The sequence below is a fragment of the Heteronotia binoei genome, chromosome 21 (genome assembly GCF_032191835.1).
Source record: "Heteronotia binoei isolate CCM8104 ecotype False Entrance Well chromosome 21, APGP_CSIRO_Hbin_v1, whole genome shotgun sequence".
Taxonomy (NCBI): domain Eukaryota; kingdom Metazoa; phylum Chordata; class Lepidosauria; order Squamata; family Gekkonidae; genus Heteronotia; species Heteronotia binoei.
Window position 1 is genome coordinate 177,570,429 of NC_083243.1, and position 22,888 is coordinate 177,593,316.

The window sequence follows — 22,888 nt, forward strand, 5'->3', positions numbered from 1 at the left end:
AAAGCTTACCGGGTAACCTTAGTCATTCACGCTCAGTGTAACCTATGTCACATGACTGTAGTGAACACACATATAATACAACCCTTTAAGGGAGGACTAACAAAATGTGACTGATAGAAGGAAAGCCCCTCCCTCCTGCCATGGTCTTCACTCTTCAGTAACAATAACAACCCATTCCCTCGTCTAGCAGGCCTACATCTCACCATCGCCTCCTACTCAATATAAGCTGCAGGCTTCTCATGAAAGCTAGTTTCCGCGCTCTTCTGACTCGCAACCAAACCCCAAGCAGTTCAATGGGGCTTACTCCTAAGTAACTGTACAAAGGCTTACAACCTACGTCACATGACTGTAGTGAACACACAAATAATACAACCCTTTAAGGGAAGTCTAACAAAATGTGCTTGATAGAAGGAAAGCCCATCCTCCTGCCATGGTCTTCACTCTTCAGTAACAATAGCAACCCATCCCCTCTTCTAGCAGGCCTACATCTCACCGTCGCCTCCTACTCAATATAAGCTGCAGGCTTCTCATGAAAGAAGAAGAAGAAGATGATGATATTGGATTTATATCCCGCCCTCCACTCCGAAGAGTCTCAGAGCGGCTCACAATCTCCTTTACCTTCCTCCCCCACAACAGACACCCTGTGAGGTGGGTGGGGCTGGAGAGGACTCTCACAGCAGCTGCCCTTTCAAGGACAACCTCTGCCAGAGCTATGGCTGACCCAAGGCCATGCCAGCAGGTGCAAGTGGAGGAGTGGGGAATCAAACCCAGTTCTCCCAGATAAGAGTCCGCACACTTCACCACTACACCAAACTGGCTCTCTTCCTCCCCCACAACAGACACCTTGTGAGGAGGGTGGGGCTGGAGAGGGCTCACACAGCAGCTGCCCTTTCAAGGACAACCTCTGCCAGAGCTATGGCTGACCCAAGGCCATGCTAGCAGGTGCAAGTGGAGGAGTGGGGAATCAAACCCGGTTCTCCCAGATAAGAGTCTGCACACTTCACCACTACACCAAACTGGCTCTCCCGCGCAGCCAGTTCCCGCGCTCTCCTGACTCGCAAGCAAACCCCAAGCAGTTCAACGGGGCTTACTCCTAAGCAACTGCACAGAGGCTCACAACCTTCAGCTTTGCATGCAAAGCCACCTCCCTCAAGAAAACTTCGACGTCCAAACTCCCCAGCCTACCGAGGACTCGAAGCCCCGCAGCCGTCATCTCGGGCAGAATCTTCGCTCCAGCTGCAGCGCGAGGACAGGCAGCTCTAACAACAGCCGGACTACATTTCCCGGGACCTTCCTTAGACACCCTGAACCGGCGCTAGCGAACGGCTGAGTCACAGGAAGCGACCAACTACAATTCCCTGCATGCCTAGCGCTTAAATGGCTGGAAAGTTAGCATGAGAAAGGCTGTTTTGACAGCTCCGATTGGCCGGTCTTATCAAAATCCAGAAGTGGGCGTGCTCACTGCAGCCTCTACCTAGGATAAAACCGTGTTGGTCTTCAAGGTGCCCCCCGGACTCTGCGCTCTGTTGCGCTGCTTCAGCCCAACGCGGCTCTGCAGCTGAACCCAAGCCCGTTCGGTGATTGGTTGTCGTCGCGCCTCTGACTCCACCTATCCTCGGTGTAGGCGCATGTGGCAGTGCTAAGCAGGGACGGCCATGGCGGAGTCCGGAGATGGGACAGAGTCGGGGTCCGTCGCAGAAGGGTCAGCGGCTCTGCTGCTCCTGGCAGGGGGAGACGGGGATGCAGAAGAGCTCGTGGAAGTGGTGGACCTGGAGTCGCCCGAGCCTGGTGAGTGGGGAAGACACTGGAGATCTGGGACCCGAGATGATTGCAATCGGATGGATTTTTATTGGGGGTGCTGGGGAGAAGGCAAAAGGAGAACTGGGGCATTTAGAGAGGGGAGTTAATATGCTAGGTTGACTTCTAAGGGAAAAGCGGACAGATCGTGGTTAATGTCATGATGGACCCAGGGGGAAATAGGAGTGTTGTTTGAATAGTTTGCAAACGTGGTTTCTTGATGAATGCAGTTGCAGAGTCTGCCTTGGCAGTCCTCTGTTAGCGGCTATGTGTGTGTGTGTGTGTGTGTGTGTGTGTTTTGTATTTTAACTCTGTTGAAGTTGAAAGCATGCAGTTCAGCAGACCCTTTCTGAGAGCCTATTGAATCCAATATTAGTGCTGCAGAAGCAAGGCCACACAGCTGCAAAAATGCTTTCTTCCAACTTAGTGTAGCCTGGGAAATGCCCCCCCTCCCGTCACTTTGATGTGGCTGATCTGGCCGCCTGTGTTTGTGCCACAGTAACGTTGAGACTAGACTACTGTAACACAGTTTCCAGTAGTCATCCCTCAAAACCAACAAGCAGAGTGCAGCTGGTGCAGAAAGCCACAGCTCAGCTATTGCTGGGTGCTACACAGACACACCAGTTATGGCCATTCTGTAATCACTCCATCAGCTGACCATTGGTTACTGGGCTCAATTTAAAAGTGCTGGCTACTCCATACAAAGTCCATTGTGGCTTTGGCCCCTCATGCTGCCAGCTCCAGATTGGGAAATACTTGGAGATTTGGGGCTGCAGCCTGGGAAGGATGGGATTTGGGGTGGGACCTCAGCCATGTATAATGCCATAGAGTCTGCCCCCCAAAAAGCAGCCATTTTCTCTGGGAGAATTGAACTTGGTTGTCCAGAGATGAATTGTAACAGCAGAGGTTGCCAGCTGCCACCTGGAGGCTGACAACTGCTTTTACTCTCTGCTCCACCACAACAGCTTTGCTTGTCTGAGCAAGGCCTTTTGCAAGTGGCAACCTGCAAAGGGCCAAAATCAACAACTGTCTATATGCATGCATTCTCTGTTGCGACTTCCACCTTAAGGAATGGCCTACTTGACAAGGTCAGGAGGGCTCCCTCTCTTCTGGCCTTCTGTAAACGTTGCAGAACTGAAGTATTCAGGAGAGCTTTCCTACATAGATAATAGGGCTATACTGTAGCGAAAGAGTTTTAAAAAAGACACTTGGTTAGGGATTGTGGTGTGTGTACTCTTGTGTTTAGCTCACGCTGCCTGTTGTAAGTAGCGTACTATTATGCAATTTTTGTATCATGTTAATACATGTGCTTTGCTTCAGTTGTATTTTCAGGTGTTTGGTTGGTTCCAAGTTTCTGCTATACAAATCCCATCGCTTTGTCCCATCTGTTGATTGTATAGACTTATTCTGTGTGATCGGCCTGGTGTCCCAATGAGAAAAGTAGACAATAATAATGTAAATAAATAAGGAATACATGTTCCTGAATTGTTTCAGATTCTGCTTGTTTCCTTGCCACAGATGATCTGGCCAATGAGATGGAAGATGTGGACTTAGAAGAAGAAGTTGCTTGGGAGACTGAGGAGGAAGATGAGGGGGTGGAGGAAGGCATGGAGGCACAAGATGATAGTGAGGTCACATTTTCAAAGCATACAGGTGAGCTAGCTTAGAGAAGGAAATTGCCCTCTTCTGGTACTGTCTGGTTTCCCTAGAAGATGCTCATGCCTTCTCTTTCTGTTTGGAAACTGGCGAGGGATTTTGTCCTCCTTATGGAGAATGTGTCAAAATGGAACTTGAATTTGGGAAATGGGGATTGAGTGCTACATGTACTTTTGCTGGGATTGTGTGTCTCTCACTCTTAAAATGGTTCTTATGTAGCATAATGCTTACTGCTGCCCAAGACTAACTTTGGGTTCACAAAATAGATTCATTTGGAAAAGTGTCAGTCCAGCCATGGAATTTGCCACTTATGTTTTTTATGTTCAGTGAGAGACAAATATCAAATTCCTCATTCCTTACTTGGGCACCTGGCCCTGGCAATTTTAAACCAGGATTACTGACTTGTATTACTGCTACTTGGTGTAGCCAGTTTCGTGTAGTGGTTAAGTGTGCAGTCTCTTATCTGGGAGAACCAGGTTTGATTCCCCACTCCTCCACTTGCACCTGCTGGCATGGCCTTGGGTCAGCCATAGCTCTGGCAGGGGTTGTCCTTGAAAGGGCAGCTGCTGTGAGAGCCCTCTCCAGCCCCACCCACCTCACAGGGTGTCTGTTGTGGGGGGGGAAGGGAAAGGAGATTGTGAGCCGCTCTGAGACTCTTTGGAGTGGAGGGCGGGATATAAATCCAATATCTTCTTCTTCTTCTTCTACTGAATTGCCCAAGTTGGGACTGCTGCTCTTTGCAATGACTTCCTTCTGCCATTCTAAGGCCAGTAGGCTTCTGAAGTGAAAAGAGGATGAGCTGCTATGAGTGCAACACCATTAGAGCACTCCTTTCTTTCCATGAAGACATGCTGGCCTTTTAAGGCCAAGGGGAGAAGTTTGCACAGCGGGCGAGGACAAACATTGCCAGCCTTGACTCTTGGGGATAGCACTGAATGGGGGGTGGGGTGGAGGAAGGGATGAGGACAAGGTGTTTGTGGTCCATAGTGAATGTTCTATTTGTCCTCCGCAGCTTCTGTTTTCTGTGTCAGCATTGATCCTAAGACCAACATGTTGGCAGTGACAGGTGGAGAAGATGACAAGGCCTATGTATGGCACCTCAGTGATGGCGAGCTCTTCTTTGAATGCTCAGGTAAGCCATCCTTATTCTCCCACTTACTACTGACTTATAACATTCATTGCCATATTTGGCTTGTATCGGTAGCAGAAAGTAGTTTTAGCCAGCTACTTCTCTGTATATCAGAATGAAATTACTCTATATTTCTTTCATTTATACTCCACCTTTCTGTACAGTGGAGACCCCAAACAGCTTACATTGTTTGCCTCTCTTCCACTTTATCTTTACAACAACCCTGTGAGGTGGTTTATGCCGAGTATGTGTGATTGCCCAAGGCTACCTGGTTGAGCACCCATGGTGTGTCTGAAATTTGAATGGTAGGAAGTAACAATGGGGAGGGACGATAGCTCAGTGGTAGAGCATCTGCTTGGGAAGCAGAAGGTCCAAGGTTCAATCCCAGGCATCTCCAAAAAAGGGTCCAGGCAAATAGGTGTGAAAAACCTCAGCTTGAGACCCTGGAGAGCTGCTGCCAGTCTGAGAAGACAATACTGACTTTGATGGACCAAGGGTCTGATTCAGTAGAAGGCAGCTTCGTATGTTCATATGTTCAATGGATGCTGTTTCCCATGTCACCTGACTGTATATCCTCTATTTTTCGGCACTGAAAGAGTTTTTTAAAAGACTTATCATGTGTGAATGATTCCACCGACCAAGAATGTAAGCCAGAGTGATCTTTTGTATCATGAAAAAAAGTTGACATGGCTGGTGGAGTTGAGACAGAAGGCTGATGATGATAACTCGTTAGCATTTGTGTGGCATTTGAGAGAACTCCAAATGTTTTACATACATTCTCAATTATCTTTAAGGCAGTCTTTTAAAACAGAAGTCCTAGTGGATTGGGATGGGGAAGGAGACTAGAGAATGACGCTGTGAGAACACACAGCCTAATGCCACCTCTGGAATTCACAACCAAAAATGCAAGCTAGTGACCAATTTACTAAGAAGTATATAGAAATCAGTCCAAATGTCCAAAGTAACATATTTCTAACGCAGCATGCTAAAAGGCGCAAACGCCACAAGCTATATCACAGCAGATACAACATACAAAATATTCCATACAAAGAATGTCAGATCCCATAATTTATACAAAATGATGTTATCACATAGGCAAATTATGCACAGCACTCGTGTTATAAAGACCATTCATAAAAAACGTGTCAAATCATTCATCATATTCAGTCCATATGGAGAAATGCAATTCAACTGTTTTTTATGAATGGTCGTCTTTATTACATGAGTGCCGTACGTAATTTGTATGTTGTATCTGCTGTGATATAGTTTGGTGTTTGTGTCTTTTAGTATGTTGCATTAGAAATATGTTACTTTACCTTTAAGAGGTTTGTGCAATGGCAGTTGTAAATGAGATGTTTTGCCTTTTTAAACATGTTAGTTGCACCATTAGGGTGCGCAAGAAGCCACATACTGAGCTGTAGCGGATGTGAAATCACTGCTGGAGATGCTCTGCATCCCTCTTTTTTGAAAATTGTGTAAAAAATCCATATAATTGAATCAATATGTAAGTATGATATACTTTTTCACTGGAAGAGGGTTGGTGGTGTCTGAATGGCCTTCTAATATTTTTGTATAATATTTTCTTAGTGGTCTGATGAAGACTGGAAAGAAACAAGTACTTAATCGATTGGCTTGTCACCACTCTACTTTGGGATTTGAATATACATGTTTTGGACATTTGGACTGATTTCTATATACTTAGTAAAATTGGTCACTAGCTTGCATTTTTTGTTGTGTTATCCATTATAGTGACCTCTCTCAGATTGACCTCTTGAATCCACGGCAGAGAACAGGTTTGAACTGGCACAACTCATGTCTCTTAGACACTGTTTCCACATTGTAGGTAAAATGTAGGAGGAGCTGTTGACATGTCGTTTGGATGAGAAAGGATTAGCCAGGAGTATCAGGGCAGTTACCGAGTACAAAAGTCTTGAGTTATTGCCTTGATCTGCTGAATCCTGAGAATCTGTTGTATTTTGGCAACAGTTAATTGTGTTAAATAGCCCATGTACACAAACCTTGATCTCTTTTCCTTCGTTATTCCTAGGTCACAAAGACTCTGTCACTTGTGCTGGTTTCAGCCATGACTCCACCTTCGTGGCCACAGGTGACATGAGTGGACTGATCAAAGTATGGCGGGTGGACACCAAAGAGGAAGTCTGGTCTTTTGAAGTGGGTGACTTGGAGGTGAGGGATGAGTTCTGTAAATTCTAGGGCTCAAGTTTCACTGTGAAAAGATACTGCTCACGCCCCATTGAGAAGCCACAGCATCCTTGATCAGCTTCACTGAGAACTAGCCAGAAGACCAAAACCGGGCAGAAAACAGGAAAATGCTTCCTGAATCTGAATGGCTCCCCTTGAACCAAAACAAAAGATCGTTAATAGAACTGACAGATTCAGGTGTGTAGCCATGCTGGTCTGAAGCAACAGAACAAAGCTTGAGTCCAGTGGGACCTTTAAGACCTATAAAGTTTAATTAGGTTTAAGCTTTTTGTGTGCATGCACTTTTCTTCAGATACATTGAAACAGGCTTCCTCAACTCTTGAACTGGAAAGAAGCTTAAAAGAAAGCTGGAAAGAAGCTTAAAAGAAAATTGAAGTTGGTAATGCAGGCTTAATTGGCTAGTAATCTAGAAGAAGATGATGATGATGATGATGATATTGGATTTATATCCTGCCCTCCACTCTGAAGAGTCTCAGAGTGGCTCACAATCTCCTTTATCTCCCTCCCCCACAACAGACACCCTGTGAGGTGGGTGGGGCTGGAGAAGGCTCTCCCAGCAGCTGCCCTTTGAAGGACAGAGGCTCAGAGCGGCTCACAATCTCCTTTATCTCCCTCCCCCACAACAGACACCCTGTGAGGTGGGTGGGGCTGGAGAGGGCTCTCCCAGCAGCTGCCCTTTGAAGGACAGAGGCTCAGAGCGGCCTACAATCTCCTTTACCTTCCTCCCCCACAACAGACACCCTGTGAGGTGGGTGGGGCTGGAGAGGGCTCTCACAGCAGCTGCCCTTTCAAGGATAGAGGCTCAGAGCGGCCTACAATCTCCTTTATCTTCCTCCCCCACAACAGACACCCTGTGAGGTGGGTGGGGCTGGAGAGGGCTCTCACAGCAGCTGCCCTTTCAAGAACAGAGGCTCAGAGCGGCCTACAATCTCCTTTCCCTTCCTCCCCCACAACAGACACCCTGTGAGGTGGGTGGGGCTGGAGAGGGTTCTCACAGCAGCTGCCCTTTCAAGGACAGAGGCTCAGAGCTGCCTACAATCTCCTTTATCTTCCTTCCCCCACAAGAGACATCCTGTGAGGTGGGTGGGGCTGAGAGGGCTCTCACAGCAGCTGCCCTTTCAAGGACAGCGGCTCAGAACGGCCTACAATCTCCTTTATCTCCCTCCCCCAAAACAGACACCCTGTGAGGTGGGTGGGGCTGGAGAGGGCTCTCCCAGCAGCTGCCCTTTGAAGGACAGAGACTCAGAGCGGCTCACAATCTCCTTTACCTTCCTCCCCCAAAACAGACACCCTGTGAGGTGGGTGGGCCTGAGAGGGCTCTCACAGCAGCTGCCCTTTCAAGGACAACCTCTGCCAGAGCTATGGCTGACCCAAGGCCATGCTAGCAGGTGCAAGTGGAGGAGTGGGGAATCAAACCCAGTTCTCCCAGATAAGAGTCCGCACACTTAACCACTACACCGAACTGGCTTTAGTGCTAGAAGGGACCATTTTCCTTTTGCAAAGAAGGGTTGCTAATTTATTGAGTTTGGAGCTTAATAAGGATGTGCCACAGTTTAATACTGTGACCCACTAGCTGGCCATGATATGTCAGTCACACGCCTGCTGTCTGCAGATGTTCCAAATTATGCAATAGGTTGAAGTAATGAATTTCGGCCTCAGTGAGTTTTTGTTCACTTTGTTGCTTTTAAGAAGTACTGCCAGTGCATTCCAAAAACTTCCTTTGGACTCACAAGTGGTCAGGGTGAGGATATTACTTAAGAGTTTAACAAATCCATGGAAACCTTTGTATTTCAGGGCCAATGTACCTCTGCTTGCAAGATTCTGAGGTGGCTGCCTCTAACATACCTTGTTAGTGAACTTCTGAGGCTTGTCTGGCCAGCCACTGTTCAGGAAAGTGCTGGATTAATTGGGACCTCTTCGTCTAGCCAGCAAGGCAGGCCTTGTATTATAGAAATATTGTTATTTGGAAGAGTTCAAATTCTAAAGCAGGCCCATGGAAAATAGTTCTAGGGGTGTGCACCATTAAAAAATCAGTATTTGGGGGATGGGTATATTGAACCTCCCAAATATCAATATTCCCCAGTATTCCTGAATCTCAATATTAGTATGGTATTGGGATTTTGGGAAATATCCAAGATTGCTGAATTTTTTTTTTTACTCCATTATACTGCAGTTTAAACCATGGGGCAGGAGCTTGGAGGTCTCCCCCACCACACGCAGACCTGGTTTGAGCCCACCAGTCTAGATGGCACAGAGCTCTCAGTTCCCACCACCCCAGCTGACCCTCTCCTTGGTATAGCTAACCTGAATAAAAGCCAGAAAAAAATTGGCTTTTGCCCAGTCAGGGAGCTATTTAGGGAAATACAAGCTGATATAACACACAGCCTTTCAGTAGTCTGCCACCATTCCTTTACAGTCAAAACCCAGGAGGGGAAAAAGGAGAACCCACCTGACTCTACTAGGGATAAAACCAGTAGCCCTGCAAGGAAGGCCAATTGCAGGCTGCAACCCCCCCAAAAGTTGGTTGGACAGAAACGTAGCCATGGTCTAAGGTCACTGAATCCCTAGAGAACTCTAATGCGCAACACACAGAAATAGTGCTAGAAAAAGGTTAAGGCTTTTTATTAAGGAAACAAAAAGCAATCAGGTGTTTGAAAATATAAACATTAAGGTAGTGTAATACAGAAAATTAAAAAAAATCATACAAATAACTAACTAAACAATAATTGGACAGGCAGAAATTTACCATGTGTGGGACGACAGCCTTACTTCTCCAGCCGACAACACTTTGTCATCGTTGAAGAATAGCCAGAGGGAGTGACGGGCAGCAAGCCTGCACTCAAACCTTCCGCTGGTACCTTCTTATAGGATCCCTGGCCTCCATAGGTATTCCAGACCACCAATGGGAACTGGGATCTAATTACCGGATGACTTGACAGCTCTTAGATTTTGACAGTTCCATTAGGTTATTTGCTGTCAAAGCAATTAAGGCCAGGTGTAACGTTTTCCCCAGTTCCACAAAGGCCCAGTTAACATCTCTGCAGGTGAAGGGAGTTAAAGGCACTTTTGCCCAGCAACCTGGATCTTAAAGGGACCCTCCCCACCTGCTAAGGATTTACACACCCTAGGCCATAGAGCCTGATTTGGGGCTCAGGACTCATTAAAAGGCCAAGGACAGAAGGCCTTTTCACGACAGATACTTGGTGGATTAATAGCATTAACAGTTGTCTATAGCGATCCTGAAGGAAGAAGCCTGTTTACTTTAAAGTAAGTGTCCTGCGTGGTGGCTCTGAGATTGTGAGGTTCCATTTGGAACCATTTTTGCGCCAGCACTGACAAATGTTTCACGTTAGGAAATAAACACATCTTAGAGTACAGCTTTTTGGTGAGGGTTCATTGCAGCGGCAAGGCTGTTTACTTAGCAGTTCTTGTAAAGTGGCTTCAGTTTCGTCACAGCCATTCAGATATTTACAGAGTCACATGGCATTGACGTGGTATCCAAACTCATATCACAGGCTGCACTTCAAAGCAAAGTGGTGGTGGAAAGGTGTGTGTGGGGGGGAATACTAAGGCCCAAGGTGAAATTTTGCCTTGGCCGTCGGTTGCCTTGGTAATTTTAAGTAAGTCAGTATTTCTCAGCCCCTTTCACTTATTTGTAGTGTGAGAAAGATACTGACCTTACTCACAGGGTTGCCGTAAGAATTACTGGGAAAACACGTTATATAGTTTCTTGGAAGTGCTGTTTATCTAAAGAACTATTTGTATGTTAAGTATTTCTTCTTATTAAATATATTGAGGTCTAAGCTATTGGAGCAGTTTCAAGCAGCTCAATTGTTTGGGCAGGAATTTGTTCCTTACATGCCTCAGCATTTAGATCTGTAACATTTTGTTCATCTCCCCGTCTGACTTTTCTTTCTTCTTCGACCTCAGTGGATGGAGTGGCATCCTCAGGCCCACATCCTCCTAGCTGGCACAGCTGATGGCATTTCTTGGATGTGGAAGATCCCTGGCGGAGACTGCAAGACGTTTCAAGGGCCAAACTGTCCAGCCACTTGTGGCCATATCCTCCCTGATGGTGAGAAACGGGGCCTGAGATGTGGAGATGGGTTTGCAGAATTGGTACAGGGGTGGAAATGCCTAAGGAGGTCAAGAAGGCTACTACTCTCTTGGCTTTCTAAAAGCTAGGCAAAGCTGAGTTGTTCTGGAGGGCTTTTCTACAGAGGTGATAGAGTTGCATTGAACAAAATGGTTTAGAAGGCAACTCGGGAGCCACTTTGGTGTAGTGGTGAAGTGTGCGGACTCTTATCTGGGAGAACCGGGTTTGATTCCCCACTCCTCCACTTGCACCTGCTGGAATGGCCTTGGGTCAGCCATAGCTCTGGCAGAGGTTGTCCTTGAAAGGGCAGCTGCTGTGAGAGCCCTCTCCAGCCCCACCCACCTCACAGGGTGTTTGTTGTGGGGGAGGAAGGTAAAGGAGATTGTGAGCCGCTCTGAGACTCTTCGGAGTGGAGGGCGGGATATAAATCCAATATCTTCTTCTAATACGTATAATTCATACTGCCTGTTACTGCAGGCAGGATTCTACTGTTTAATGCATCATGTTAATACCTGTGTTGTGCTTCAGTTCGGTTTTCAGATTTCTGGTTGGTTCCAAATTTCTACAATAGAGATCTTATTGCGTTCTTTATTAGATGTCCTGTCCTGTGGATTATATTGACTCACTCTGTGTAATCCACCTTGAGTCCCAGTGAGAAAGATGGAATAATCAGTAACATAAATGAAATGCGTAGTGGGAGGAGTACTGTGAGGCTTTGTCCTTCCAAGGACACCCTTGGTTTTCCTATGTTGTTAGGGGTGGCAAGGTATCGTTTAGGAGTTGAGAAGGACTTTGGGGAAGAAGATTAAAAGTTGTCTTAGATTGACTAACACAAGATGTTCAATACAGGGAAGAGAGCTGTGGTTGGTTATGAAGATGGGACTGTGCGCTTCTGGGATCTGAAGCAAGGCAGCTCACTGCATGTCTTAAAAGGTACCAAAGGTTTCACTCCCTGTCCTTGCCTGTTTCCATTTATTGTCAAAAATCAGAAGTGATTACTTCATTGCTGAGTAGGGTGGCTTTCATCCAACTATCATAGCTCTTGCATCAGAGAAAATTATAAAGGCAGGAAGCAGCTTCTTTCTAGGGATGTGTGCGGATTCCAAGGAATGTAGGGAATCCTGAGATACTTATCAGGCCACTGCAGCTAAAAAATAGATACCTCATTTGCCTTTTTATTCAGGACTTCTCTGTGCTTAGTCCTCTTCTTCAGGCTGAGGAGCCTCAGCTGGAGTGCAACCAAATGAGTTGATCTTTATCTGGGTGGGCAATAGGATACAGGAGAGCTCTTGTAGGCATTGTACTCCTACCCGAGAGTAACAGGGCATTATGGGTCAAGGCGCCGACAGAACTAGAGGGTGATGGAGGATGTGGGCTGCAGCTCTTTGCGGAGTTTTGCACTTGCTTAGGTATGTTCTGTTGTGTGACAGCTTCTTTTTACCAAATTCTGCCAGGTCAAGATGGGCACCAGGGGCCTTTGACTTGTGTGGCCAGTAATAAGGATGGCAGCCTAGTTCTTACGGGCTCCGTTGACTGCCATGCCAAGTTAGTGAACTCTGCAACTGGCAAGGTTAGTGCCTTCTTTTTCTCCTAAACCAGGGGATTTTTTCAACTGGAAGGGTGGGGGAAAACTCTCCTTATTCTTTCCCGTGACCAACGCATTGCCTGTTTAGCTCATAGTTTTGTTGGCTGCTAGCTTTTCTAGTCTTCTGGACTGTTCTTTTTTTTTTCCAGAAAATAGCATTACTTTGGCAGGAGAAAGCACCAAAAGTCAAACCACTATATACTGTAGTTTCTACAAAAGATCTTTTTTGCTATCCTGCATCTTTTCCCGCTCGATCTTTTTTTTCTGGCTTTGATTTGCGCGTAGTTATTTGGGGCTATGTTAGATCATATATGTGGTGGTTGTGTTACTCTTCCATTGTCTGCTCTGGGCATGGCATTCTTGGCTGATCTCTATTTTTAAACTTTTTTTTTTTTAAACCCTCTTGGGAGAACAGATCTCATTGTCTGCTTCAATAAAGAAAGGGTTAGATCCGGGCTTTCCACTCACTGTTTGAAATGCTTCCGCTCCCATAAGGAATCCATGTAATTTCTGTGAATTTCCCTTTTCGGCTATTGTCTTCCTGTTCCTCATCTTGCACTGTTCCCAAGAATCCCCTAACCTTTCATGGTAAAGGGGTGTGGGGCTGTGGCAGGAAGAGTTCTGTTCACAGTTCTTGTGATCGAACCCAGTAAACGGATCCTGTTCTTCTACCATGCTTACAGAGTTGAAACAACCCAGTTCCTACACTTACTCTGTTTTAAAAGTTCATCTCTTTAAAATTGGAACGTTGAGCAGATGTTTTGTCATCTGTCTGGTACATTTTTATCCCACTCTTCCTACAAGGAGCTCGCGGTGGCATATGTGGTTCTTCCTTCCCCATTTTATCCTAAAGACAAACCTGAAGTCAGTTAGACTGGGAAGGTGTATGGCTGGTTCAAGTTCACCCAAAATGGTGGAACAGGGATTTGGACCTACATCTTCCACGTCCTAGTCTACTACACTGGCTATTCGTTAATACTGTTATAGATGGTAATGCAGTACATTAACATAATATAAGCTGGATCCCTATTGCTTGAAAAGTTATGCCAGCTACATGGGACCAATAGACCAGAGTATGCTGGGTTATAAGAACACCCTCACAGAGGAGAGATCGATCTTGTCTTTGCACTTGGCCAGTACTCCCTCCATAGTATCTCTGACAGTGTGCTGATGCTTTTGATACTGATATTGGCTCTTTCTCTGCTGCAGGTTGTCTTTGAGTTCAGAGCAGAGAGCAATGTCCCCAAGCCTTCATCAGGCAAATCAGAGGAAGCTGAATCCAACTCAGTTGAGTCCCTGGGCTTCTGCAGCGTGTGAGTATCGGGGGGTGGAGGGGGGAGGTCTCTTTGTGGACTTCATAAAGATGGTTGACTTTGGGATTTGTGGACCTGGTGAAGGGTAACTTAGTGCAGTATTAGACAACTCCTTTAGCAAAGAGGCCAGACTTTTGTTCTCACCAGACAGCTCAATGCACTAGGAATACCGGCTCTTTTCATTTTGTTATTTTTATAATCCTATCTCTTAGGTGTCAGTTATGATAAGCTAACATCCATGTAACTATAATACCTAATTTGAGTGAGCCCTGACCTGAATAGCTTAGGTAAGCCCGATCTCGTCAGATCTCGGAAGCTAATAAGGGGGAACTCTGGCAAGTACTTGTATGGGAGGCTGTTGGGAATGCCATCAGTTGAGGAGAAGAAAAGATGACAACGACATTGGATTTATATCCCGCCCTCCACTCAGAGCAGCTCACAATCTCCTTTTATCTCCCTCCCCCACAACAGACACCCTGTGAGGTGGGTGGGGCTTAGAGGGTTCTCACAGGAGCTGCCCTTTCAAGGACAGAGGCTCCGAGCGGCCCACAATCTCCTTTACCTTCCTCCCCCACAACAGACACCCTGTGAGGTGGGTGGGGCTGAGAGGGCTCTCACAGTGGCTGCCCTTTCAAGAACAGAGGCTCAGAGCGGCCTACAATCTCCTTTATCTCCCTCCCGCACAACAGACACCCTGTGAGGTGGGTGGGGCTGGAGAGGGCTCTCACAGCAGCTGCCCTTTCAAGGACAGAGGCTCAGAGCGGCCTACAATCTCCTTTCCCTTCCTCCCCCACAACAGACACCCTGTGAGGTGGGGGGGGGCTGAGAGGGCTCTCACAGCAGCTGCCCTTTCAAGGACAGTCTCAGAGCGGCCTACCATCTCCTTTCCCTTCCTCCCCCACAACAGACACCCTGTGAGGTGGGTGGGGCTGGAGAGGGCTCTCCCAGCAGCTGCCCTTTCAAGGACAGAGGCTCAGAGCGGCCTACAATCTCCTTTCCCTTCATCCCCCACAACAGACACCCTGTGAGGTGGGGGGGGGCTGAGAGGGCTCTCACAGCAGCTGCCCTTTCAAGGACAGTCTCAGAGCGGCCTACCATCTCCTTTCCCTTCCTCCCCCACAACAGACACCCTGTGAGGTGGGTGGGGCTGGAGAGGGCTCTCCCAGCAGCTGCCCTTTCAAGGACAACCTCTGCCAGGGCTATGGCTGACCCAAGGCCATGCCAGCAGGTGCAAGTGGAGGAGTGGGGAATCAAACCCGGTTCTCCCAGATAAGAGTCCAAGCACTTAACCACTACACCAAACTGGCTCTCACCAGAAGACAGGTGCAGGCTTTTATTCAGTTACCTCTCTGAATATCCTCCACCCTTCTAGTTGGGGTCAGTTACCAGTAGTTGCCATGACTTCCAGGTGCAGACACGCACGCAAAATATTTTTTTAAAACTCTGAGGGGAAACCAAGTAAAAGAGAACTTGAAACATGGTGAAGATGTTGAGTGAACAAGAGAAATCTGGTGCAAGTATGGTTCTCATTAAGGGTTAAAACCAACTACCTCAGTCTGTACCAGCCATTTCTCCATAAGACAGGCACCGGCTGAGTGTCTTAGGATGCCGGACTAGAGCCAGCAAAACCAAGGTTCAGTTTCCCACTGAACTTTGCAGGTCACTGCATAAGCTTGGACCAACCACACTCTCTCCCTGCCTAAACCACTTCACAGGGTTGTGAAGGCAAAATGGAGGACAGGAGAACTGTGTATGCCACTTTGATCTCCTTGGCAGACGGACTGGATAAGAACGGGATAGGTGGCATGTAATAAAATAATTATCCTACCCTTGCTATTGTAGAATGCCATTGGCAGCTGTTGGCTACCTGGATGGGACCTTGGCTATTTATGATCTCTCCACTCAAACCCTGAGGCACAAATGTCAACACGAGGTAATGGAGAATATCCTAAGAGCAACCACCAGGGGGCAGTGTGTTGTCTGAGAGAAGCCCAGCAATTAAAGAGTGCCGCTGTTCTCAGTAGCTGTCATTCCACACCATTGCCTTGTAGCTCTGCTGCTTACATTGAGCCCCGAATGGGTACCTTGTGGAAGTCATAAATGCTGCCAGGCTGGCACTTCAGCAACCAGTTCCAGAGCAGTCATGTCAAGAAAGGAACTGGTAGATACCTGCTGGTACATTTCTGATTCTTACTGATTGCACAGCAGAAACTAGAGTTTGGAGTGGGGAAGACAAAGGAGTTTTGGCTTTAGCTGTATACAGATCTTTCCCTCTGGGCCCCATGCAATCTTTCCCATAGAACCATGTCTTGTTCCATTTGCCTAGCCAGAGTCAATTGGTGATGGGGGTGGGGGAGGCATCATTCCATTCAGCTCTGTATAATCCCTCGTAGCCTTTCTTCTCTAAGCTGTCCTATTTCCTGCACTGTGCAAACTTTGATAGCGAATATTTCAGTGGAGACAGATCAAGCTTGGTGTTCAGTCAGGGGTTTAAAATGACAAGTCTATAGACTGTTGAAACATGCCTGAAGGAAACTATCTAATAATCCTCATATCTGAGGGACCATATGGTAAGACTCGGCTCCACTCTGAGTTGATGGGAACGCAGATGTCCCCGGTGCTAACCGTTCCCCTCTTTATGCACTGGCCTTCTCTACCGCGGCCCCATGTTTGTGGAATCAACTCCCAGAGGAGGTGCGGGCCCTGCGGAACCTTGATCAGTTCCGCAGGGCCTGCAAGACCACCCTTTTCAAACAGGCATTCATGAACGGCTGACCAAGTCCACAAAGAAACATCGAAATGGTCCAGTCTGGAGATCCGCCATCATTACACAAATTGACAGGCATAGCGTCGATTAATAATGGTACTGTCAGATTTAACTTAATGTTTTTAGACTTAGTAACTGTTTTAACTAATGTATTAATCGGTTTGGGGTTAATTTAATGTTTTGTTAAATGTATTGTTATTTTGCTGTTGTTAGCCGCCCTGAGCCTGCTTGGCGGGGGAGGGCGGGATATAAATAAAATTTTACTTACTTACTTACTTATCTGCAGTCAGGGATTGTGCAGCTCCTGTGGGAAGAGAACTCGCCCGTGGTCTACACTTGTAGCCTGGATGGTGCCGTGTATCTCTGGGATGCACGTTCTGGCAAGCTGATCAGCGAGTATCGAGGCCACTCGGCTGAAATCTTGGACTTTGCTTTGAACAAGTGAGTGCCTGGAGCAAGAAGTAAGTTGGAGGGGAAGATTCTGGGTGCTCAGAGGCCTTGCAGGGGCTGCTGGCAGGGAAGAGAAGCCCTGGGATAAGCAGGTTGGATCAGTGAGTTATAAGGAGCTCATGCTGAGATGACAGGGTTAGGAGGGGAATGTTGCCCCCTTCTCTCTCCTCCATGCAGTCACACCCCAGTGGATAATAGTTCATGCAGGTCCTGCAGGGAATGCTACTGTTCGGGGCAGGGATGGAGTAACTGTGGGAAAGATCTGCAGCTGCTGCCACTTTCTACTGACAGATTGTGGGATCAGAGCTATAAAATGGGAAGAAGAAGAAGATGATATTGGATTTATATCCCGCCCTCCACTCCGAAGAGTCTCAGAGCGGCTCACAATCTCCTTTTCCTTCCTCCCCCACAACAGACACCCTGTGAGGTGGGTGGGGCTGGAGAGGGCTCTCACAGCAGCTGCCCTTTCAAGGACAGAGGCTCAGAGCGGCCTACAATCTCCTTTCCCTTCCTCCCCCACAACAGACACCCTATGAGGTGGGTGGGGCTGGAGAGGGCTCTCACAGCAGCTGCCCTTTCAAGGACAACCTCTGCCAGAGCTATGGCTGACCCAAGGCCATTAAAGCAGGTGCAAGTGGAGGAGTGGGGAATCAAACCCGGTTCTCCCAGATAAGAGTCTGCATACTTAACCACTACACCAAACTGGCTCTCCACAGGTTTATAATGCCATTCTGGGCATTAACTCCTGTGTAAGTCCACTGAAATCCGTGCCCTTAAGACTAGTTAAACTCTGTAGAGGATTGCATTGTTATTATTTCACTGGCATTTCCTTTCCCATAAGGAGTTGTAAAAGACAGTGATACTTTACACTCTTGCTTAGAAGTGGGCCCCTTGAAATCAGTTCGGGGCTTGCCTCTGAATAAACATGGGTAGGACTGAGCTGCAAAAGAGCTTTGGCCATGATTAGTCTCCATCCTGCGTGCTTAACCCTCCCTCCCCGTTTTTTTTTTTTACCTTTGCAGAGATGCTTCCATTGTGGTCACCACTTCTGGGGATCACCAAGCCAAGGTGTTCTGTGTACAACGGCCTGACCGCTAACAGTGCCTCAGTTGGGCTACGGGTGGCACTGTGAAGGAGGAGGCCTGTGTGGATGCTGGCAGCTGCACCCCTGGGGCTGTGGTGGGGTGGCGGGTTAGTTAAGGGGACATCTAACCTTACGCGAAGAAAGCTTTGCCACCCTATTCCCTGGTGGTTCCAGGCCTGACTTCTGGAGTTTTGTACTTTTAAAATATATAAGTTATTCTGCGGGCCTGGAGTACATTGTGCAGCCATAAAGCACCCAAGGCAAATGATGTCTGATGTAGGACCGGATCACTAGCTCCATTCAGTGTGACAGTTGTGAGGAAGGTGTGGCCATGCCAAATAGAAAGATACCCACAAATCTTTTCCAGGTTCAGCTAGGGCTCTCCATTTGTTTAACGGGATTCGAAGTCCTGGTAATCGGAGGGATTTCCTTCCGCACTTCAACCTATACACTTTGTCTGGTAGATTGCTTTGCAGCTACAGAAATGGACAAAAATGTCCTCCTCTTGTTAAAAACCTTTGTCTTGAACATTGGTTCAAGAAAGTCATGTGACAGGGAGTTAAAAGGTCTCATTTGTGCCCAAGTTCTGATGCACTATCCTAGGGAAATCAGTTTAAGGGTGGTTTAATGTATCGCCCAGGGTTGGGCATTAGATCAGTTCCCCCACCCCCAATACTTGATCAGATAATCAATCTTGCCTGGACTGTCAGATTACACTGTAATGCAATAATAAAAAAAAACCCCTGCCAATTTCACTGTTTGATTGGTCTCGAAGCTGTAGGGCCTCCCTCTGCTTGGTAGACTTGCTGCTAAAAGAAAACGAATGCTGGCATAGCACAAAGGAAGTAGCCCCTTTCCCTCTATCAACTGGTTTATCTATCTCTCTCTCTCTGTTCCAGTATGCAGTATTCCGTGGTGGTGGTTTTACTGTGTAGGAAGCCTTACCCTTTGGGCAGCCAAAAACATAAATGTAAGGGCAGCTATTCTATACAGCCTGTTCTGTGTAGTATTTTATACCATGATGGATCTGGGTGGTTACAAAGCAGGTCCCCTCTTGGTTTTCTCTTCCTTGTTCTGTCACCTTCTTCCTCACTGCTAACTGGAAGAAATCGCAAGAAGCTTCTTGGGGGGGGTTAAGAGAGCTGCAGTCATTTGACAGAAGGCAATATGGATGCTGTGCCCTTTTGCCTTCTCAGGACAGTTCATTCTGGGGGCAAAGCACAGAATCACTTCCTCTTGTGTTGCACGTGACATAAAACCTATAGAGTACAGTGCTGCAGCACAGTGCCTTTCTGTGCCACCCCTGTTTTAGAAACGCACACACAAGGCAGCTGACAACTTAAAATATAGAAAACGGTAAAGGTATCTATATGGTTAAACCTGTGTGAAACTGGGATGGAGGGCAGGGTAGAGTTGTCTTCAAATGACTTGTCAGAAGCAGTGCAGGCAAGGCAACAGATCATATACAGAGATTGGGGGGGGCAGAGTTTTGAAGAGTTTTTTTTACTGAATGAACTTTATCGTGAGTTCACGCAAGAGCCTTTTTTGGTCAACTTCAAAGCATAGACAGGTAAGCTACTTTGTGTTGCCTTCATTGCTGTAATAAATGCAGAGATGTTAATAGTGGCCATGGAGCTTCCACGCTGATTTTCCTTTTCTCGGTGTCCTGTAGACATGAACCCCTTCCCATACCTGAGGGCTTTCCAAAGCTTTTAGGTTATTTTTTTTTTAATCTGAAATTCCTGTATTCTTACAGCATTAGAGTGATCTCTCCATAATTCACTAGTTCCCATCAGCTTTCATGGAAAAAAAAGAAGGCAGGCTGCACAATCCCCCTTGTGACTTGACAACAAGATGTGATCGAGACTAACTTTTAAAAAATGAAAGCTGGGAACCAGTAGATCTTAATTCCAAATCGAAAGCCCTCCAAAATGAGGGGGGAAGGGTAGCCACTAAGATGCTGAGGTAAGGGAAACGGCACCTGTGGGGGCAGGACCTGCACAAAAATTCACACTGTCCGTCTATGCAGCTTCCAAAAGCGCTTTCGCTACAATATTTCCAACAGGATCATATTTAACCAGGTTTGGGAATGATCACAGCCAAGGCAGAGCAAGACATCCGTGTTGAACATATGAAGCTGCCTTCTACTGAATCAGACCTTGGTCCATCAAAGTCAGTATTGTCTTCTCAGACTGGCAGCGGCTCTCCAGGGTCTCAAGCTGAGGTTTTTCACACCTATTTGCCTGGACCCTTTTTTTGGAGATGCCAGGGATTGAACCTGGGACCTTCTGCTTCCCAAGCAGATGCTCTGCCACTGAGCCACCATCCCTCCTCTGCTCTCCAGGGTCTCAAGCTGAGGTTTTTCACACCTATTTGCCTGGACCCTTTTTTTGGAGATGCCAGGGATTGAACCTGGGACCTTCTGCTTCCCAAGCAGATGCTCTGCCACTGAGCCACCATCCCTCCTCTGCTCTCCAGGGTCTCAAGCTGAGGTTTTTCACACCTATTTGCCTGGACCCTTTTTTTGGAGATGCCGGGGATTGAACCTGAGACCTTCTGCTTCCCAAGCAGATGCTCTACCACTGAGCCACCGTCCCTCCCTACAACAGACCTTTGGATCATTTTTTTTTTTTTTAAATCCTGTTCCAGTGTTTGGTGAAATATGTCTTCACTACTGCTTACCATACCTAAAGATTTCCAGGCACTTCTTGTTCATTTTGTTATGGAGCTCTTTTCCTTTTGGGTTAATGATAGTGTCGTTGCAGCATCTATTGGGATAAGGGGCCCTGTCATTCAGGGGTGCTTTCTTGTCCTCATGAATAATAATAATAATAATAAATTTATTTTTATATCCCGCCCTCCCCCGCCAAGGCAGGCTCAGGGCGGCTCACAGGACATGGTACAAACCATGATTACAATAAAATACAATCATTACTATAAAAGACAGTTAAAATATAGTTAAGTTACATTCATAAATGAAGTTAAACATTCATAAATTAAGTTAAATAAAACAGTTAAAACCATTATAGATTAAGAATGGCAGTGAAATATTACTCTTAAGAGGTCTAAGTGATCAGAAACGGCATGTGATGATCAGAGCTTTGACTTTTGAAAGCTGATACCCTGGGAATCTTAATGGTCTTTTAAGATGTGACTCATAGCTTGCTTTTCTACTGCAGACCATCACGGCTACGCACCTGACCCTGTATTTTGCAGTCAACACTTCACAATTCAGGTTCATCTCTACAGTCGGACACAACGATCATACCCACTAGAACACTGATAATTTATCTGAGTCCCGCTGTTTCTGGTCTCTCAAAACTATATACTAAAATTGTATGGAGCTGTGGGTTGCATTCTTCCAACTTGCCATTCAGTTTTGGCCAGTTAGAGCCCCTGCCCCATCCTGCATGACTAGGGTTGCTAAGTCCAATTCAAGAAATATCTGGGGACTTTGGGGGTGGAGCCAGGAGACTTTGGGGGTGGAGCCAGGAGACATCGGGGCGGAGCCAGGAACAAGGGTGTGACAAGCATAATTGAACTCCAAGGGAGTTCTGGCCATCGCGTTTAAAGGGAGAGCACACCTTTTTAAATGTCTTCCTTCCATAGGAAATAAGGATAGGGGCACCTTCTTTTGGGGCTCATAGAATGGGACCCCCTGGTCCAATCGTTTTGAAACTTGGGAGATACTTTGGGGAGGGTCACTAGATACTATACTGAAAATTTGGTGCCTCTACCTCAAAAAAAGCTCCCCAGAGCCCCCGAAACCTCCAGATCAATTCCCCATTATACCCTATGAGAATCAATCTCCACATAGAGATTAATGCTCAGCAGACGTGAGAGGATGCAAGGACTACAAGTCCCAGCATGCACCTCGTGAAGGGAGGCCAGACTGGAGCGAATAGCAGGCCGGTGGTGGGCGGGTCTTTGTAACTCGGAGGAAGGGAGAAGACTGAAGACAGGCAGGGAAAGAGACACGACGCCGTTCCACCCCCCACCCCTGCTATCAGATTTTTAGGGAGCGGGGGATTAGGCTGCTAATTCAGGGGTCCTCCGGCAGGGCGGGGGGGGGGGGGTTGGGAAGCCTATGCATGACTTTTGTTCATGGAGGTTCAAAGACCCCCCCCAGCATAGCCTTTTTGGTAGTTGGAGGGGTCCCCCCTCCCTTTTTCACCACTGAGAAATGTGATTGGATCTAACGCAGTGCTAGCTGCCCAAAGACACTTAAGCTGGTTTGATTGCAAAAATAATGTAAGGAACTAACTGCAGCCCTGCACTTACCAGATTTCCTTTTGCTTTTTTGTCCTCCACATTATCTGACAAGATCACTCAGAGTGAACCAACAGCATCTTCCTGGGGCAGTGTCCCTGCCTATGGTAGGTTTTATGTGAGAGTGTCTGAAACCTTAGCCTCGAAAACTTTTGCGCTGTAGTTAAGCCATTCATCTCTCCTTCGTAGCTATCTTGGCTAGGGGTATACAGATCACACTGAACCTCCCAGTTACATTTTGCAGCTGTTTCAGCTCCAGTTTTGTATTGCCAGATAAAGGCCAACCCTTTCACAATGTTTTGGGGTTTTTTTTAAGTCATTGTTTATGTATCTGTGGTATGCATTCCAGGGGGGGAAATAAAATTTGGCTTTGATGGTACCCCGTGATAACATGCATTGTGAAACATTAAATATTGGAGTCATTTCTAAGAGTCCCTGGGATAATGTACCGCAATGCCATTGTTGGAAACAAATGGCATTGAACTTTTTTTGCTTCGTTAGCTTTAAAATGTACTACTT

At 46.8% G+C, this 22,888-nt stretch overlaps 1 protein-coding gene across 1 annotated transcript; it reads left to right on the plus strand.

Annotated features, from left to right (window-relative positions):
* The first annotated feature begins 1,091 nt into the window (after nt 1–1,091).
* AAMP (angio associated migratory cell protein) lies at nt 1,092–18,850 on the plus strand. The gene is made up of 11 exons (XM_060261522.1): nt 1,092–1,788; nt 3,316–3,450; nt 4,466–4,585; nt 6,630–6,769; nt 10,736–10,880; nt 11,751–11,834; nt 12,356–12,471; nt 13,696–13,799; nt 15,642–15,732; nt 16,853–17,007; nt 18,039–18,850. Exons 1-11 carry the CDS (start codon nt 1,656–1,658, stop codon nt 18,112–18,114), a joined length of 1,299 nt encoding a protein of 432 aa, XP_060117505.1. The 5' UTR covers nt 1,092–1,655; the 3' UTR covers nt 18,115–18,850.
* Nucleotides 18,851–22,888: the final 4,038 nt, after the last annotated feature.

What these genes read in the sequence shown, in the direction of transcription:
- AAMP (XM_060261522.1), top strand. Translation starts at nt 1,656, where the DNA reads ATGGCGGAGTCCGGAGATGGGACAGAGTCGGGGTCCGTCGCAGAAGGG. An exon ending in CACATTTTCAAAGCATACAG is followed by an intron (nt 3,451 to 4,465) that starts GTGAGCTAGCTT and finishes TGTCCTCCGCAG; the next exon opens with CTTCTGTTTTCTGTGTCAGC. An exon ending in TGAACTCTGCAACTGGCAAG is followed by an intron (nt 12,472 to 13,695) that starts GTTAGTGCCTTC and finishes TCTCTGCTGCAG; the next exon opens with GTTGTCTTTGAGTTCAGAGC.